Below are 19808 nucleotides of genomic sequence, written 5' to 3' on the forward strand. Positions count from 1 at the left end.
AGTCACAGATGCATTCTGGTAAACACCAGCTGGATAATCAGTGTCACTCAAGTTTTCAGCTTTATGCAATCAGTTGCAGCTTAAGAGGGGGCTCCTCCCTAATTTCCCAGGGGCCTTGAAATACAGCATGGCATACTTCACTTTCCCAGTGTGGTTTACAAATTCCTGTGACAGTTCTAGTAACCCTGTTGGGTAAGAGAAACTTTGTTTTAAAATGTGTGGGGAATACAGGCGTGATAGCTGTTCATGGACAAGGTAAGAGAGAGGCACGCAGACACAGAGTAAACAGTGGTAGCAGTGGAGGAGTGACAGCTCCTGAAATCCATTACCTGAGGCCACTGCCTCACCTGGCTTCATTACAGAGCTATCCCTGAACTCAATTTCCTATACAGTAGGACAGCTAAAGAAACAAAGTAAATGACTACTTCTTAATATAATTTATTGAAGATTTATTCCAGTTGCTTGTAAATTTCAATGCATGCATCACTGCCAACAATTAGATAAACTTATTCTTCTTCAGTATATGGAGCTGTGCCATTTACCGCAGTTCCCAAGAAAAGCACTTTCAACTACAAACATGATTCTGACCAAATGTCCCAGACTATGGCATCCATTAATGTTAACCCAATCCTTGTCACAATTCCAAACAGTTCTTATAAATAATGAAATCTGACAGAACATCTTCACTAGTCCAGGAAGAGGGTTGGAGAAACTTCTCTGAACCACTGAATTTTACTGGTTGCCATCAAGAGGATTAGTTGCTTTGAGGAAAGTATCATAACTGGTTAATTAAGTAGAAAGAGCTGATCTTCATTTATTCAGTCTTATCATTGCACTCAGTTTTTAGTAAAAGCAGCAAGACAAATTACCAATATACTAACTGTGGTAGCCACACAAACAGATATTCACCAAGTGGTAATTCTCTACAGCATAAACCCATACAGATGACCAAACTACTTCAGTATTATCTCTTTCATGCTATAGCATATGTTTCTATCATATGACAAAGACACTTTTAATATACTTTTATTCCATATTTTTCCAAGGAACTCAGGATGGAATACATGATTATCCTATGCTCATCTTATCCTCCCAATAACCCTATAAGGGTGAGTGTATGCAACTAGCTCAAGATCAGGGAACATCATGGCAAGCAGAGATTTCAGCTCAGGGCTACCCAGTTGTAGTCTGAAACGGAACCACTACAAAATGCTGCCTTACCATGTGCTGGGACACCTAAAGCCATTCTTCCAAAGGCATGAGCTGGCCACAGTGGCCCATGCTCTGATTATATCCAAGTTAGATGTCCAATGCACTCTATATCAAGCTGTTTTTGAAAACAGTTTGGAAACTTCAAGTGGTCAGAAATCCAGTGGCCAGGTTATTGTCAGGGCTTGGTTACAGGTTCATTCCACCCCTGTGCTGAAAGAATTGCACTGGTTACCCATCTTTTTCTGGGGACAATTCAAAGTGCTGGTTTTTCCCTTTAAGGCTGTACCCTTAAAGGTGTTCCGGGGGCAATTTTTAAAATATCATCAGAAAGATGAATGACACAGAGAACAAAACCAACATTGCAGTGGCAGCTGCCGCTGAAACATAATTTCGATTCCATCTTGATGGGAGAAGATGGCGGTGACATAGCTTCGCAACTTCCCTGCTATTTTTCTCTGTCCCTCTGCTGTGTTGTTTGAACTTTTGCTGAAAGACTGTTTTATTGCTATGTGCTGTTATCTTGCCGAGTTCCAAGAGTGGTGAAATCACTTGTAAATCACTTACCATCTCCTTCCATACTATCCAGACCACCAGTAAAAATCAGCCTCTCAAGCCCCGCCCCCTGTGCCCCTGTCTTCAGAGGTAAGATGAGTGTTGACTAGAGAATCTCCAGTGGTAATACCTTGCCTTGCTGCCCCCCCCCCCCCACTTGCTGCTTGCCTGGCACCCACTTTACTTTAAGAAGCAGGCTAACACACATCTTTTACCCAGGATTTTTAAAAATGGTCTGCTTCTGTTTTATAGCTAGTTTTAATGCTGCTTGTATTTTAATGGCTTTTAAAAAATACTGTGGCTTTTAACTGTAAGCTGTCTCAAGCAGGACTCAAAAAGGTGGTAAAGAAATATTCTAAATAAATACATTTAAAAATGGCCATTTGTGGGCTCTGCTGGCTCTTATCACTTTTGGAACAGTGCTGTCAATACAGATAGAATCATTAACAGCATATCCTGAGACTATCTGGATTTCAAGCAGCTAGCAGCTGGCCTGTCTGTAACTGAGATACGATTCTTAAGAGGTTGCATATATTTAGGATTTAAGCTACCTGTTACTTTTGGTTGTGACAGGATACCAAGAGTCTAGATTTTCCATGGCGATAAGTACCTGTGATTCTGCACAAGAAAGATTATGTCAGTATATAGAAATGAAGTCACTTATAAACTATGGTTGCCTTGCTGTTGGATTTAAATGAAACAGTAGTCAACTTCCTGCAATTGTTTTGTAGAATTGTTTGTCTACTCCTGCAGTCAATGCATAATAATTTCTTACAAAAGAAAAAAGCCAACTTTTGTGCGCCAGTTGTAAACTGGTGGGCAATTTATTGTCATTACAGTAAAATTTATTGTCATTATAGTAAATGTATTCCCTGAAACACAATAGTACGCAAGAAAAATGACAGATGTTAATCTTCCTTTTTTTTCACTCTTGTGCTTTTTATAAAGATTATCTTCATCCTGAGTATTTCAAACTACAGTAAAGAAGGGGAGCTGAACAAGGCCCAGCCTTAGCCAACTGATCTTTCCAGAGATGTTATGAATTGTTCCATAATATAAGAAAAAAAAAATACTGTTTTTAGTTAGCACTATTACAATTTTCAGATTCAGGAAAAGATTCCATTTTATTTAAAGGGAAAGCCTGATTTCCTTGGCAGGTGCTAGGAAGTTCATACAACACTGGCATGTACTGAAAAAATACTGTTTCAGTAGGATTTTCCTTGGATAACCTTACTAGTTAGCAGCTGTTGGCCCAAGTGTCATTGTTTAATTTAAATTGACTTTATACCACCTCTTCCACTTACGGGATGCTTAGTACTAATAAATCTGTAGACCCAACATAGTTTAAAAATGAAAACTGAGGTTCAAAAAGCAATGTTTCTGTGTGTGTGTGTGTGTATATATATATATATATATATATATATATATATATATATATATATATATATATATATATATATATATATATATATAAAATGTTGTACTACTGCTTACTGAACTGAATGCAATGGTGTATAAAATCTAGTCTTTACTGACACATAATCCGAAATTTCTCGCATTTGTAAGAAAAGAGTTTTTAATCGGGAAGTAGTGGCAATAATCCCAAAATTTATTGTGACTGTAAAGAAAACATGGTTTGTACTGGAATAGTACTTACATTTAATTACAAGAGAGCTGAATCTTTACAAGGAGAAAAATTACATGTAAAAGCATTCTGTATGAAATATTCACCACCACCACCACCACGCTAAATATCCACATAACAGCATCATCTGTAATCCATCTATTTATCAGCACGTGCTATTTAGAACATATGACTGGAACTAAAATGAGAAGCCAAGTAAATGCTGAACAGAAGAGAAAGGATACAAAGTTGATGGAAGTTGGGAACTGCCATTTTTAAATGTAAGTACTATACCAAGTGCTTGGTTAGCTGCTGTTTTTAAGGTGATGTTAAAGCCCTTGATTTCTAACAGAGACCATTATGACCTATTCTATCCATTCAAGATTTAGGCAGCGTGCTATAAAGGCAAACATATCAGACACTTCCTCTATTACTTTAGCAGTTGGCTTTCCAGCACCATGGCCAGCCTTGGTGTCAACATGAATGAGCAGAGGATTGATCTGTTTTGGGCTTCGACCTACAACATGCTGCAGAGTAGCAATGAATTTCAAGGAATGAAGAGGCACCACACGGTCATCGTGATCGGCTGTGAGAAGTAATGTGGCAGGATACTGGATTCCATCTCCTTCGGGTACTTTAATGTTATGAAGTGGAGAATACCTGTAAGAGGAACAGAAACATGTATGACCATTGAAAAATGAACAATACACCAGATGTGATCTAGCTCTTTGGCAGAAGTAGCTAGGCAAATAAGTGTACAAATAAAAGTGACAGCAAAGAGTTAACTGGTGACTTGGTAGGAATTATGGCGATGGATTACAATTAATGTGGTCTCAAGAGAGGAGACATCTTAAAGAAATTTTCCAGCTAGATCCAGCTAAGTTCACTGTTCTCTGATTCTTTGCAGGTGTTAGTCACCTCACCCCTCCCTACTCTTACTTATGCCTGTTAATTAGCTCACACAACTCAGCTATGAATTTGGTACGGGAGGAGGAATTTACTCTCACCCTAGAATGTTTCATGGATACTGCCCAGTGACTGATTGAGCAGGTCAGGAGCTTACGGCCAGCATTATTCTACAAGTATAGTCTGTGCTAGAGGGAAGAATCCTTACCCTTTTTCTCCCTATGCCTCCTTGATGCCAAGAAGATATTTGTATTATACTCTGGAACTCTGTGCTTTAAGAAACAACTGCTGTGTTAGGATCAAAGTAAGTAAGCCTGCTAGTCCATATTGTTATTTTGTGAACTTATACTGCCACTGAACAATATTTTTCTTCTTGAATTTCTTCAATAAAGGCTTCTTGTGCTTTACGGTCTACTTGTTACTTGGGCAATGACTGAGACCAAACCCATGATGCATGGGGTATGACGTTTTACTGGGTGATATATAAGGGGCTGTGGATTAATATGAGTTCTGACTACACTGCATATTTGGCCCTTGTGAGCAAGGACAGCTGGATCTACATACAAATAGTGCACATGGATGCCCACCGTAGGTTATGATTTTTAAGTGTTGTGGTGTGCTTGTGCACTGGCTGCACATATACAGTTTAAAACTGCAGTTAAGACATATTACAAGCCAAACTTCTTAGAAAGCACTGCACAGTCTAACAACCTTATTAAAGTTGAATGATTTTGCATTTGCTTTTTAAAATGTGCTATAAACTGATAAAGTATTCTCATAGTCTGATAGCCATTGTATTAATCTTCTTGGATTACACCACCTACTTCATATAACCAAATCACGATGACTTTCAAAAATGCAATTTTTAGAAGTCATCTTCCTATTTGCCCCTTGGGGGATGGAAGTGTTTGCATTGCAAGCCATTCTGTGCACAGGCTACTTCTAAATATAAATTAACGAAAACTGCAAAGATTTCTTATTTAGAAAAAAAATCATATGTTAATATTCATAGTCTTTTGGAACACTTCATTAGTTTTCACAGTTAATGAATGAAACATTATACTATTCCCTGCCCTTCCTTCTAAAAGTGCTGAAATGGTACGAATAGTAGATTTATCTAGTTGATTTTGCAAGAGCACCTCTGGAAACTTCAACTACAATCCCAAGTACATGCCCTCTGAAGTAGCTTTTACAGATTAATGAAGTCTGTCTCCAAATAAATATACTCAGGACTTTAACCTTGGGTGCATGGCTTTGTATATGTGAGTAATTTACTGGATTCAATAGGCCATATATAAAGTGAATTGCCCCAAGATTTGTGGTGTCACTTTAAAATAAATCAGTGTTATAATCATCAGTTGTTGTGGGATAAGATGAATAAGTTTCACATGAAAAGCATGATTTATGATTCAGGATTATTCAGCACGTAAGTACAGAATGCTGTTTGTGAGCAAGGAAGAACTCTTTCTTACTTGTACAGCCATTCGAACTGTTCTTTGTAATCTGAACAGCCATAGTCTGTTGCCCAAGCGTGGCCAATGGTGAATTTGTGGAACTTCAGCATGTCCATGACTCCTACTTGAGCAATAACACAGCCAAAGAGGTCTGGGCGCTGATTGGCACAGGCAGCTTGAGAAGATTTGGGATGAAAAAACAGTCTGTATTACTGTTAACGTTTAAGAGCTATTAGTGCTACATAGCAGGTATGAATAAAATTGTAAAATGTTAGAGTATGTTGTCATAGGAACTTCTTGTTGCTTTTTACTTAAGCACAAAGCATAAAGTTCCCTGAAACATCCGAATGCAACATAGGAGCTCCTGAAACACACAATGATGAATCAAGGTCTAAGCCAGCAATAGGAAACCTTTGTGTGTATCTTTTTTTTAAAGATACCTTTTATCTCAGACTGTAGAGGGGAAAGCAGCTGTAGGGACAGCATGGGCATGTAACAGTTAAGTTCCTTCCATGGGCCACATCTATATATTAAATCTACTCTCCCCTCACACACATAATCCACTTTTTATCCAATGGTCCTTGCTGCTGCCTATCTAGTTGGATTCTTTTTTCCATCGTCCCACTTACAGCGTAGTCCTAAACAGAGCTACAGTCTTCTAAATCCATTGAAGCAGATAGGCTTAGAATGGTGTTATGGTTGCACTGTTATGCCCATTATAGAATGGTGTTATGGTTGCACTGTTATGCCCATTAATATCAACTCCAGTTGGCAGTTGCTCTCATAGGATGTCTTCTCTCACCTTGATTCCTTGCAAGTGAATGCCAAGCACTGAAACTGGGACCTTCTGTATGAAAATTACAGTCTATCACTGAACTCTGGCAGAAGAACATTTGATATGCTTGCCATTAGGAAGAAAACCAAACAATTTCCCAATGAAAGATGCAAGTTTTAAAAATATTTAGCATAGAGTTTGACATATTCAGGCCCCGTGCTTCCATGCTGACTTAGAAACTTCCCTGGAGACAATTGAGTGCTTGGGGCTGATCTTGCTGGCCACAGTTATCCCCAGTGCTGCCATTGCTGGCTATCATGGCCCCAAACACAGATGGAACTTGGGAGGGATGAAGGAGGACTCGAAACAAGTTACCTCTTTCTGGGGAGTCCTGAATAGGGCTTGGGATGGCTGGTGATCCCACTGAAGGGAGATGGGGAACAACATTCAATGCTGTCCCAGTTGTTGAGGCAACATAGTTCCAGCAGGACTTGATGAATCATTCAGGTGGCAATTCTAAGAACGCTTTCCCAGGAGTGAGCATCTTGGCTTGTTAGAGGTTGCAACAGCCTGGCAGCAACTCTGGCACAGTGCCATCATTGCAGACAGCATGCTTTGCTTGCTTTCCATGAAGAAATATTCTACAATCTGCTGTCCTCATGCTTGGAGAATGTACAATCACAGACAAGCTATAAGACTGATTCTCAAATACTGTATTTTTAAAAAAGCTGAACATATTCAAGCATCATTTGCAAATTCTAGCCAAAGCAGATAATCATGATAACATAACATGTCATAAAATGCAAGATGCTCATTAGTAACCTAGGCAAAGAAGAAATACAAGTAAGTAATACTCAGGAAGGGCATTCCATAATCACCTGATCATTCCTTAAGCCCTAAAATCAAGGGGGAAACATGAATGTATGTATTTATCTGCAGGTAAGTTGCTCCATTGATCTCTTATCTGAAATGTAAGATGATTTCCAATTACATGCCACTCAAAACCGGCTCCAATACCAATACTCTTCCACAGAAGGATTCTGGGATGAACAGAGATTACAATCTTATTTGTTTGGCATTTTCTATGTGTGTTTTCAGTTGGGGATGTCATGAAGGAGGGCAAAGTTTCTGAGTGCCATCTGTTTAAAGGATCAAGCTGAAAACAAGGTGCTGCACAGCTTCTGACTACACTGCATGATGACTGGCTGTTTTCCCTTAATGCCACCAAAAAAACTCCCCCAATTTCTGGACCAGTATTATACTTTTAAAAGTGTATTCAATGTATGAGATAACAAAGTAACATATATATGTATGAATGATCATGAAACCAATACAAAATCAGATAAGCAGTCTCTGAAGGCTGAGGGAAGGGGCAAGACTGATGGAGGAGCCACTGTTCAACTTGTATGTAGGCATATCTGCTATTTCAATTATGAAGACAGAATTATACCACAGAGCTCTGTATTGGAACTTCAGATCAATGGCAATCTCACAATTAGCAATAAGTATGTGCTTCAGATCTTTGATATTTAACCTCCATCCCCTTTTACCTACACAAAACATTACCTGCTTCACCATCTTCAAATGATTCAAAAATCCACATTCTTAAAAATGATAATATAAATCTTCCCTTTAATTGTACTGGCCAATCAAAGTCATAACCCACAAACCTGCTTTGCAATGGTGCACTCTACTGGTCCCTGTTGGTGCTATCAGTTCTTCAGCAAACCCCAGGAGTGTTTGGGATCTGGACACCACCCAGCCTTCAGTGTTTTGTAGGAGAGGGTGAACAAACTTGAGCCTAGAACAGATCAGTGCTGAGATTGTTTCCCACAAATGCAGGTAAGAAGGTGCACAGACTGGTGTGCTACATTTCTGAGACCAAGTTTCAGGCATCTGAGCTGCAGGAGGGAAGTTTCAGTGTTGGGCAGCTGTTTGTGAATTGTGCTCTAAGTATACATTCTCTAATTCAAGTATACACCTCATATTTTTACTATACTCTAGAGGATAAAGTGTGTGTGTGTGTGTTTTGCAAATGAATGAGTTTGGGAGTGCTGCTCATATTTATTCAGTGTCACCTTCTAGTAATGAGACTAGAAAGAAACAGTATTTTGGATGAATGCCAACAGATCTATTTTCTTTTCAGTGAGTATGATCTGAGGAAACATGGCACTGGGCCTTTATATCTGAGAAAGCAGTTTATACTGAGAAAGCTGAATACCTGAACAGATTTTAAATTCCATTTAATCCCAGTGTCTTCTTTGGAGAAAATAAACATGCAAAAGAATTAAAATAAAAGACCGTTTGCCTTCCAAAATGAAACAAAATCTCAAATTAACTGTGCTTGTGAGTGTGAGTGTCAGGTAGGAAAAACCTCATTGCAAGGACAATTCTGAATGAACTGGGAAGTTCTAAACATACAATTCAAATAGAACAGTTCACCACACCACATTAAGCCAGCATATTTCCATTACATGTTTTTGTTTGATGATTTGGTAGCAGACCTAAACAGGAGTTTGCATAGATTTCAAAGGATATCTAAGCAGTATGTTTAAGATGAGGATTTAGAATGCATACACAAAACAGGATTATGTGAGAAGCATCAATAGCAGTTATCTAGATGCCCTGATGACCCACACATCAGTCTTCATGAATGGAACTCACTTCCCCCTGCAATCCATTACCCCCACCCTCACATTTTGTTCCTAAGGGTCACTGAATCTTCCTTAACAGAATAGGGAACAAAGTGGAGATCTGGAGGGGGGAATTCGAAGAAATCACCCCTTTATTTTCCTGCAACAGAAGTGCCTTATGTTTTCAGAAACAGATGGTAGGCCATGCCATCATTTTTAGACCTGATACATGGGATCTGCTTACTCAGAAATTAATTTACTTGGTTATTCAATCTCTAAGAATCATAGAAGAGTAATTGGAATGACTGGGAAATTGATTTATTATTAATTTTTCCTTTGTTTATAGCTCTTTTCTCTCCCCAATGGGGACCTAAAGTATTTTACATTGTTCTCCTCTCTTCCTGTGAAGTAGGTGAGGCTGTGAGTGTGTGACTGACCCAAGGTCACCCTGCAAGCTTCCATGGCAGAGTGGGAATTTGAACAGACAGTCTCCCAGATCCTAGTCCAACACTCTAACCACTACACCACATTGGTTTTTGTCACTGTGGTACAAGTAACCAACGACCTGCTTACCTATACTCCTATGCATAGAGTACAAAGGATCCTTTGTTTATCAAGCTATGATCTTTCAGTAATGGGATACTGGTGTAGAAAATAAGTTTATCTTAAATAAATTGCACATAGCTAGATGTCCACATCACAGGATTCCTTAGAGCCGATTCTCACAATTCATTTTTGTTTCTTGAGCAGTCTTGACTTTCCCCACAATGTGACAAGCAAACATCCAAGCAGTCTAAGATCTGCACTTTTTTTTTTCAACTGCCACATAGACTGAAATTGCAGTAAGTTGTGTTTAATTCATTTACCTACTGCATTAATTCATGTGACCACATACCCATATTAGCCCTCAGATGCACATTGCTCCACGTATGAACACTTCAGATTATGACAGAAGCAAAATAACATGTTGAAATACTATCAGAATGACAGTTAGTGGAACATAACCTATTCAACATGGTGTGCACTGCTGGTATAGTTCCTATGTTCTGGAGAAAGGTGGGATGCATCAATATCAGCAGCACAATAATTTGGACAGGAAAAGGCAATACTCAATATTTTTAGACAAGACTTGCATATAGAAATGCTAGGTCATTTCACTGCAGCTTATCATTTTCCACTGATATTTAAAGAGAGGCTTTGGTCCTAGTTAGACATGAAACTTCATAAAACAAAAGACACAAGAGCCACAGACTTGAAATAGAGCCCATGAAGTAGGAGATACTGGCAACTAATACTACAGGACTGAATGCTGATTCAGCTAGTTTCTAATAAGTCTGGCCCATTTGCTTCCTGATCCATTATTCTTTAATACACTGAGTTCTGCATATAGCTAGTTCTAGCCTACTGGAAGAACAACAGATGCCTCTGAGCAATAGTAGTTCATAATGGGAGATAATTGCTTAAATGGGCAACTGGTATTCTACAGACCTCAACAACATTTGAATGCTGAGGAAGTATGCCATTTATTAAAAGGTCCTTTTGGAACCTACTATATGAGCCTTTGATTTTATATTAAATCCACCCAGGTTAGCCATAAAAACAAGAACCATGCGAAATGTTCTTACCCACTAGTAGGCCTCCATTTGAGCCTCCATTAATGGTCAGCTTCTTTGGAGAAGTATACCCCTGTTTGATAAGATATTCTGCTCCACACTGAAAGTCATCAAACCCATTTTGCTTGTTGGCTAGGATACCACCTAAATGCAAGCAATAAAACTGTGAGTTAACCCATTTAGAAACACATATGCAAACACACTTAATATTGCTGATTTAGAGAACTTGTTCTTATGTGTGTGTACATGCAAAAAGAATTGCTGGGGGTGAGTCTTCAATTTCATTAGCATTTTAATAATTAATGCTGCAGAAAAGATACAAAAGACAACAGTGATCTCTTTCAAGAAAGAATTTGCAAGATGATTCTGCCAATAACTTTAATGCTTTCAAAAGCCTTGAATAATACATACTTGGGCTGAGGACTGAGAATAAAAAAGGTGATGCTCCTAACAACTGAGACATCTAAAAGCTGCATATTGCAGATTCAAGATGAAGTGGCCACAAGCGTCTCCAACTCTGATTTAGCTTAATGGAACATTTATGACATTATGCTCATTCATGGCATTTTAAGATACAGAACTTTTTAAATCTGACATTGCAAAAAGTAAATGAGAAGGTTTTTTATAAAACACCTCACCAACATTTCCAGCAGATCAATTCAGAGTCTATAGCTGAAGCCAACCAGACAAAAAGACAGACTGAAAAATGCTTATGAAGAAAGTTAACAGTACTCTAATGTATGCTTTAGAGAAGTGGATGACACACAAAACTTGAGAATGCATCTTCTGGTAACTAACATACTCTCTCTCCCACCATGAAGAAACAGATCTTGTACCGAGGACTGTCCAGAAGCTACACCCTAAGAGAAAAGAGTCTTTGCCTCAATTTCCGCAGTATATTCACAATCTACAATGCTTTGAAAGGTCAAGAAAAATACTCTGCTCTACTCAAAAGCAGAGTTTTATTATTAATTCATATTGACAGAGCTCTGTGATTTAGACCCTTGGCTCAAATTATTATCGACTACAGGGAAACTGAAATTATGTAGACAGCTAAAATTTAAAACCAGTATTCTTAACATTGGTTGATTGTGGATGTTTTTTGCGTTAGGGGATGGGTGTGAGTAGGCAAGATCTTTTTAAAAATCCAGGCTTTGATTAGACTCTGGATATTGTCACTTCTAGCACAAACAGCTGACATTAACATATGAACACATCTCATTTATTATTGTCTCTGCTCAATTCAATCAAGTGCAGGGCTTTTTTTTCTGAGCAGGAACATACAGTATGTCACAGAAGTGAGTACACCCCCTCACATTTTGTAAATATTTAAGTATATCTTTTCATGTGACAACACTGAAGAAATGACACTTGGCTACAATGTAAAGTAGTGAGTCTACAGCTTGTATAACAGTGTAAATGTGCTGTCCCCTCAAAATTACGCAACACACAGCCATTAATGTCTAAACTGAGCAACAAAAGTGAGTACACCCCTAAGTGATAATGTCCAAATGGGGCCAAAGTAGCCATTTTCCCTCCCTGGTGTCACGGGACTCATTAGTGGTATAAGGTATTAGGTGCGAAGCGGGATTTAGACCCTTGGCTCAAATTATTATCGACTACAGGGAAACTGAAATTATGTAGACAGGTGAATCAGTTCTGAAGACAGTCCAGCAGTTCAGCTACCTGGGGTGCATCATCTCCTCAGATGCCAAGATCGACAAGGAGATTGACAACAGGCTGGCAAAGGCAAACCGTGCATTTGGCCGACTGCACAAAAGAGTGTGGAGCAACAAGCATCTGAAAAAAGGCACAAAGATCAATGTTTACAAAGCGGTTGTGATGACAACCCTCATCTATGGCTCCGAATCGTGGGTTTTATACCGTCATCACCTGCGACTCCTTGAGCGCTTTCATCAGCGCTGCCTTCGCACCATCCTCAACATCCACTGGAGTGACTTTGTGACCAACACTGAAGTCCTCAAGCGGGCAGAGGTTACCAGCATCGAGGCACTGCTGTTGAAGACGCAGCTGCGCTGGGCAGGGCATATTTCTAGGATGGAAAACCACCGCCTTCCCAAGATTGCCCTGTATGGCGAACTCTCCACCGGCCATCGAAATAGAGGGGCACCAAAGAAGAGGTACAAGGACTCCCTGAAGAAATCCCTTAGCACCTGTCACATCAACCATCACCAGTGGTCTGACCTAGCCTCAGATCGCAAAGCATGGAGGCACACCATCCACCAGGCTGTCTCTTCCTTTGAGAACACGCGCATAGCTGGTCTTGAGGACAAAAGAAGATTGAGGAAGAATCGCACTGCTACAGGACCAACCCTAAATCAGACTTTTCCCTGCAGCCGCTGTGGCCGGACCTGCCTGTCCCACATTGGTCTTGTCAGCCACCAGCGAGCCTGCAGCAAACGTGGACTATTGCACCCTTCTTAAATCTTCGTTCGCGAAGCCAAGCCGAGAGAAGAGAGAGAGAGAGCGAAGCGGGAGCAGGTTATCGCTCTCATTCCCTCATACTGGTCACTGGAAATTTCACATGGCACCTCTCATGGCAATGAATTCTCTGAGGATCTTAAAAATGAATTGTTGCTCTACATAAAGATGGCCTAGGCTATAAGAAGATTGCCAAGACCCTGAAACTGAGCAGAAGCACGGTGGCCAAGGTTCCACTCAGAACAGGCCTCGCCATGGTCGACCAAAGAAGTTGAGTGCCTGTGCTCAGCATCATATCCAGAGGTTGAAGGGGTGGGGGGTCAGTCTGTCAGTGCTCAGACCATACGCCGCACGCTGCATCAAATTGGTCTGCAGGGCTGTCATCCTAGAAGGAAGCCTCTTCTAAAGATGATGCACAAGAAAGCCCGCAAACGGTTTGCTGCAGACAAGCAGACTAAGGACATGGATTTCTGGAACCATATCCTGTGGTCCGATGAGACCAAGATAAACTTATTTGGTTCAGATGGTGTCAAGCGTGTGTGGCGGCAACCAGGTAAGGAGTACAAAGACAAGTGTGCCTTGCCTACAGTCATGCATGATGGTGGGAATGTCATGGTCTGGGGCTGCATGAGTGCTGCCAGCACAGGGGAGCTACAGTTCATTGAGGGAACCATGAATGCCAATGTACTGTGACATACTGAAGCAGAGCATGATCCTCTCCCTTCGGAGACTGGGCTGCAGGGCAGTATTTCGGCATGATAATGACCCCAAACACACCTCCAAAACGACCAGTGCCTTGCTAAAGAAGCTGAGGGTAAAGGTGATGGACTGGCCAAGCATGTCTCCAGACCTAAACCCTATTGAGCATCTGTGGGGCATCCTGAAACAAAAGGTGAAGGTGTGCAAGGTCTCTAACATCCACCAGCTACATGACGTCGTCATGGAGGAGTGAAAGAGGACTCCAATAGCAACCTGTGAAGCTCTGGTGAACTCTATGCCCAAGAGGGTTAAGGCAGTGCTGGAAAATAATGGTGGCCACACAAAATGGTGGTGACACTGTGGGCCCCATTTGGACATTATCACTTAGGGGTGTACTCACTTTTGTTGCCAGCAGTTTAGACATTAATGGCTGTGTGTTGCATAATTCTGAGGGGACAGCACATTTACACTGTCATACAAGCTATAGACTAACTACTTTACATTTTAGCCAAGTGTCATTTCTTCAGTGTTGTCACATGAAAAGATATACTTAAATATTTACAAAATGTGAGGGGGTGTACTCACTTCTGTGACATACGGTAGTTTTAGCTGGCTTGGCCAGAGCTCTGGCACAAAAAACGGTCTCCGGCAGAGGGAAGGCACTAGGCAGCCATGCACTCCCAGACCACATGCTCCATCTTCTCTACTGCCTCCAGCCTCCAACAGGCTTGAAAGGGAGCAAGAGACTTGGAGCTGCCCATGAGTGCCCCTTCCCAGGAGACGCTGGGCTTGCTGCTGCCTGCTCCACCACACATGGCTCTCTCTCCAGCTGTGGGTTTTTTTTGGAGGGGGGGTGAAACAAGGTCTTTCATGGGCTGTGAGAACACACATCCATGAAATGCAGTTGATGACATTGTGCTGTTCTTTGTCAATATGTGGAAAGTAACCTATTGAATGAGTGATGTCACTTTTGGTGACACCAGGGGGTGTGGCATAATATACAAATGAGTTTCTGCTGGGCTTTTCCTGTGCCACACAAAAAATAAACCACCCAACATTGATTCCTATGTCTTATATTCATTAAAGAGCAATATCAGCTTGTATAAACTGAATATTAGACTTACATTAATTACTATAAACAGACATAAAAAACTGATTATTTGTTGAAACAATGATCCGTAACATATACTGCATTCTAAAAATTATGTTATTACTTGATGTATATCATGAATATACATATTATGTAAATACTTGCACAAGAAGCCATTTACCTTTAAGAACTTATTTTTTCCTTGTAGATTAATAAAACCTGATTTCAGAAATTCTTTTAATGTTCCAGTTAACTATGATCCTTTCCATGACATCTAAGCAATTCTAAACTCTCTGAACCTCAGAAATAGCTGTCTATGAAATTAACAAACAACAGACTTCCAAGCAGAACCAATACATGGACTGGTGCAGAAATTAAGCTAGGAAATTGGAGGAAAACAAAGCCCTTTCAAATCAGGGTAAATTTTGTTAAAAACTCATTAGAGTGCTATAGTTAATTTCTATTACTGAAGGGCTCCTAGTCTTGAAGAATACTACTGTGCACATGCTACCATGAGTGGTTTCTCTTTATGAAAATCATCAGATTCTCTTCTTTCAATTATTGGGAAACACTCCGAACAAGCCTCACTGTGCAAATGAAAATAATGACATTGATCAGAATTCTGAAAGAATAACATGGGCAGTGCAAAACTACAACTTTTCCAGAGATGGTTCAAAATGGCTTTGGGAAAAGATACCTCAGAGAAAAAGATAATTTCACTATGTAATTTAAATGAGTTTTTGCTGCAACTACAAATTAAGGTACAAACAACCATCTTGGAGCTACTTAGCATGGGTAGTTGCAGAAATGACAAGAAGAAATCATTACCTTTGTGCCAGGTCTCCCCATATTCACCTCCTCCTCTGATGTTAGTTACAGCTAGAATACCACCAAGATGCCTTATAAAAATAAGTCTTGAAACACTGCAAATATAGAGAGATAATTGATAGGTAAATATTTTCAGTGCAAGACCCCTACTATTCTACAGTAGCCAAGCTATATCCGTTAAACAACGTTGTTCCTGTTAACACGAAAATATCAAAGTGAAGCTTCTCCTGCTTTTCTAAGATTAGCAGCAAAGATCAGAGGCTGGATACAGTGATGGCCATAAGCATAAATAGCTTTAAGACAGATTCATGGAGGATAGGATCCATCAGTATCTACTAGTAATAGTAATTCAAAGGATTCTTCATATTTAGGGGCAGAAAGCCTATGAATACTAGTCCTAGGAGAGCCATCAGGGGAATGGCTTAGCTTTTGTGCAGCTCACTGGCTGCTTTGTGAAACAGGTGGCTGGACTAGACATTCTAGTGTGGTTTTTTCCCTCCTCAAGGAGAATTCCGCTCACATTTATATGAATTAATGCAGCGTCCAAAAAAAGTCCTTATTAATTACAATCCCTTTGATGCCATTCTCCTTCAAATTTCTATATAGGTCAAATTTGGCAGCAAACTCTTCATTTACCAAAACAAACTCCAAGATCTACTTTCTTCCTGAGTGATAGCTCTTCAGAGAACTAAGATGATGGACAGCTCCCAAGTGTGTATAAACAAGGCAAGGGGGGGTGGGAATCAAGATCATGTAATTAAGGCCACTCACTCAAGTTCTAGTATCTTCCTATTTGTTTAGAAACTACAGGAGAGAAGCACAGTGTTACTAGACTGGGGTCAGCTCTTCATGGTTAGATGACAATCAGGTCACCAGAATTTGGACATAATCCATTTAATTAAATGAAATAACTGTTTTCTTTGGATCACTATCTTGTATTTCTGCAAAACACAATGTAATGATTTTATCTAATACTAGGACATGAGTTATATTCTTTCACCATGTGTTCAGAACAGAGAAAAGCTGACTATTGTCAGGGAATACCTGATGGGAATACATCTTGCCTATTAGCAGCTATGTTCACTGCCAAATTATCTCAGAGTTCAATTCAAACTCTTCATGGCTCGGAATACACATATTAATAAGATATATAAAATAAGTATCTGTAGGGCTACCTCTTCCTATGTATCCCCCTGTGGCAACTGAGGTCTTCTAATTGCCTCCTTCTAGTTGTTCTCCTGCTTAAGGTGGCTTGCTTGGCATCTATCAGAACACATTCTTACTCTTATAATGGTTCTCATCTTTTGGAACAAGCCCTTTGAGTTGGTGAGGAGGTCAAGAATAACTGTGAGGCCTTTTTATTTGTGAGGGCTTTTTAATAGGGTTTAATTTGCAGGCATTTTCTTGGGGAAAGAGAGTTAATGGAGCTTCATTGTATCTGAATGCTTTAAATCTTGGAATTGTGAGCTGCCTTGAACCACAAGGGGAGAGTGGGCTATAAATATTTTAATACACAAAAACACAGTTTGAACTAAATTTATAAGTCCTAATAGCAGTCAGTGTAACATACAAACATGGATGTTTTATCATAATCCTACTCCTGAACATTAGTCTTTGCTAAAAAACAAAAAAAGGTGAGGATACCAATCAGTTCTCAGTAGATGAACTGGGGAAACAGCGAAGATGATGAAACTAATATTCGTTAAGGAAACTATGGGTTTGAATGTGTGCCCACAAGCCAAATCTTACTTTTACACATTAACCGCAGTTAAGATAGGTCATGAGTTTGACACTATATATGAATCTAAACATCAACTTTAATCTACAAATCTTTGCTGTTGAGTAAAGGCTTTTAGCACTCAGTCCCACAGGACACAGAATTGATTACTGGGGGTGGGGTGGGGGCTAGCAACTAGAAACATCATTGTCTTCAAATGAAAATCTCAGTCTGTCCACAGATATTTGTGAATGGGTAGATAAACTGATTGTCAAACATAGGAAACCTTTTTAAAATGAGATGAAAATCACCTCTTAAGGATATTCTTAGAATTTCTTTTTTTAAGGTGAAAATTAAGAAATAATTTTCTTCAGTTATGTTGCTTGTACTTTTTTTTACTAGTCTTTGTATCATCCTTACCTCTTTCATAGTTTCCCTACAGTTTCATTGTTTTACTTGCATTTTTAGCAAGAGACCTGAAGTCAAATCTCACTCTTGATCAATTCCGCAGGGCCTGCAAGACTAACCCTTTTCAAATGGCCTTCACTAACTTGTGGATTGATCCATTATATTCGGCCATCATAAACTACCGAGGAGAACATCTAGAGTATAGCACTGAAAATGTTAATTTTTATTGTAATTTTATGTTTTTAATTGTAATGGTTTTAATTAGTAAATTACCTATATTGTTTTGGAAAATGTTTTATATTGTAAATTGTAAGTTTTACATGTTGTGAGCCACCATGAGCCTGCTTCGGCGGGGAGGGCGGAATATAAATAAAATATATTATTATTATTATTATTATTATTAGTAAAAGATTATTAAAAAACTATATTGCCAGACATAGAAAAAGGGAGAGGAGGGAAGGAACCTGTACTTTATTTTTTAAAAAACTATATTTGTAAGTCACTTTATGGTAGAGAATTATGTTCTTTCTCCCTATGTTTATATTATTGACACATGCTAATATATATTTGTTAAAAAGTATTACAAGTTTCTTGATTCCTTCTTGTTCACATGTGGTCCACCTGTACAACATTTGAGTCTCGTGGCACCTTTAAGACCAACAAAATTATATTCAAGGTATACGCTTTCGTGTGCAAGCACATTTCTTCAGATACGGTGTCCACCTGTTATATACAGAAAAATGTTTAATTTCCACTACCTAACCTTTTAAGTCTTCAATGCAGAGGAAAATAAGAGCTCTGCAGCTCATTAGGAAGAAGTCTGAATCATTAATCATTTTTAAATACAGTTATTAACCAAGACATTTAGAATTAATGATCAAAAACGTGAAATTGTAAGAGAAAGGTCTGCTGTCAAATAAGCCTGGAAATCAATGGATGCCTGGATAATAGCAATAATGCACAACAAGAATAGAACAGAAAACACTTCATAGTTTCCCTACAGTTTCATTGTTTTACTTGCATTTTTAGCAAGAGACCTGAAGTCAAATCTCACTCAACCATGAAACTCACTGAGTGACCTTGGCCCAATCATATGCTGTCAGCTTATGCTATCCTTTTAGGGTTGCCATAATAATAACAACAGAGAAAGGGAGAACCATGTATACTAACCTGAACTACCTAAAAAAGAGATGGCATGCAAATAAAGTAGACAGAATCTTTGGATACTTATTCCAAATCATGATTTAATATCTTCAGTACTCTTTACTATTCCATCAGATCTGCAATTATTTTATTTTATTTATTTGTTTAGATTTGTATCCCACCCTCCCCATTACAGGCTCAGGTGCAAACTTGTTACTCTGCTCCCTTTCTTCTGCCCAGTAAACTCCAGTTTACTGCATTCCCCACATCCTTGGCATCTTTTGACTTTATTCTCTTAACAGTTTACATTTGAAATTCTGGTATATGGTCAGGACCTAGCTAGAGGCAGCCTGAAAGAGTTCAGTGCACAAGCTGAGTACTAGCCTTAAAGACAAAACAAATCCAGTCAAAGTGGATTCACCTCTCCTAAGGTTTCCAGCCCTCAGCCTTTTCTATCTGGACTTTCTCCCATCACACTCTTCTCAATTCTCATGGAGATTTTTCCTAGCCAAATGCATGTGGCACTAGTGGTCAAAACCAAACATCTCAATCTTCCCCACCTCTTAGCACTAACAGTGCACAGTTAAAATAAGGTTATGATTTGTACCTCCTGAGCCACAGGCTATCATAGGTCTTTCATTCTGAACTGCTAGGAATACTTTATGGCATGCTAAACTCTACAAAAAAAGACTGACACACAGCCTGAATGTAT

The 19808-nt window shown here is 39.3% G+C and overlaps 1 protein-coding gene across 1 annotated transcript in view; it reads right to left on the reverse strand.

Moving 5' to 3' along the window:
* Positions 1–3322: 3322 nt before the first annotated feature.
* PREP (prolyl endopeptidase) overlaps positions 3323–19808 on the reverse strand; it is a 129710-nt gene continuing 113224 nt past the window's right edge. The window contains exons 12-15 of the mRNA XM_060237585.1: positions 15829–15923; positions 10782–10913; positions 5767–5923; positions 3323–4048 (exon numbers count right to left, since the gene is read on the reverse strand). Coding sequence (XP_060093568.1) covers positions 3754–4048; positions 5767–5923; positions 10782–10913; positions 15829–15923 — 679 coding nt within the window. The 3' untranslated portion in view covers positions 3323–3753. The remainder of the gene's footprint in view (positions 4049–5766; positions 5924–10781; positions 10914–15828; positions 15924–19808) is intronic.

Source organism: Heteronotia binoei, chromosome 1 (genome assembly GCF_032191835.1).
Source record: "Heteronotia binoei isolate CCM8104 ecotype False Entrance Well chromosome 1, APGP_CSIRO_Hbin_v1, whole genome shotgun sequence".
In the NCBI taxonomy this organism is placed as follows: domain Eukaryota; kingdom Metazoa; phylum Chordata; class Lepidosauria; order Squamata; family Gekkonidae; genus Heteronotia; species Heteronotia binoei.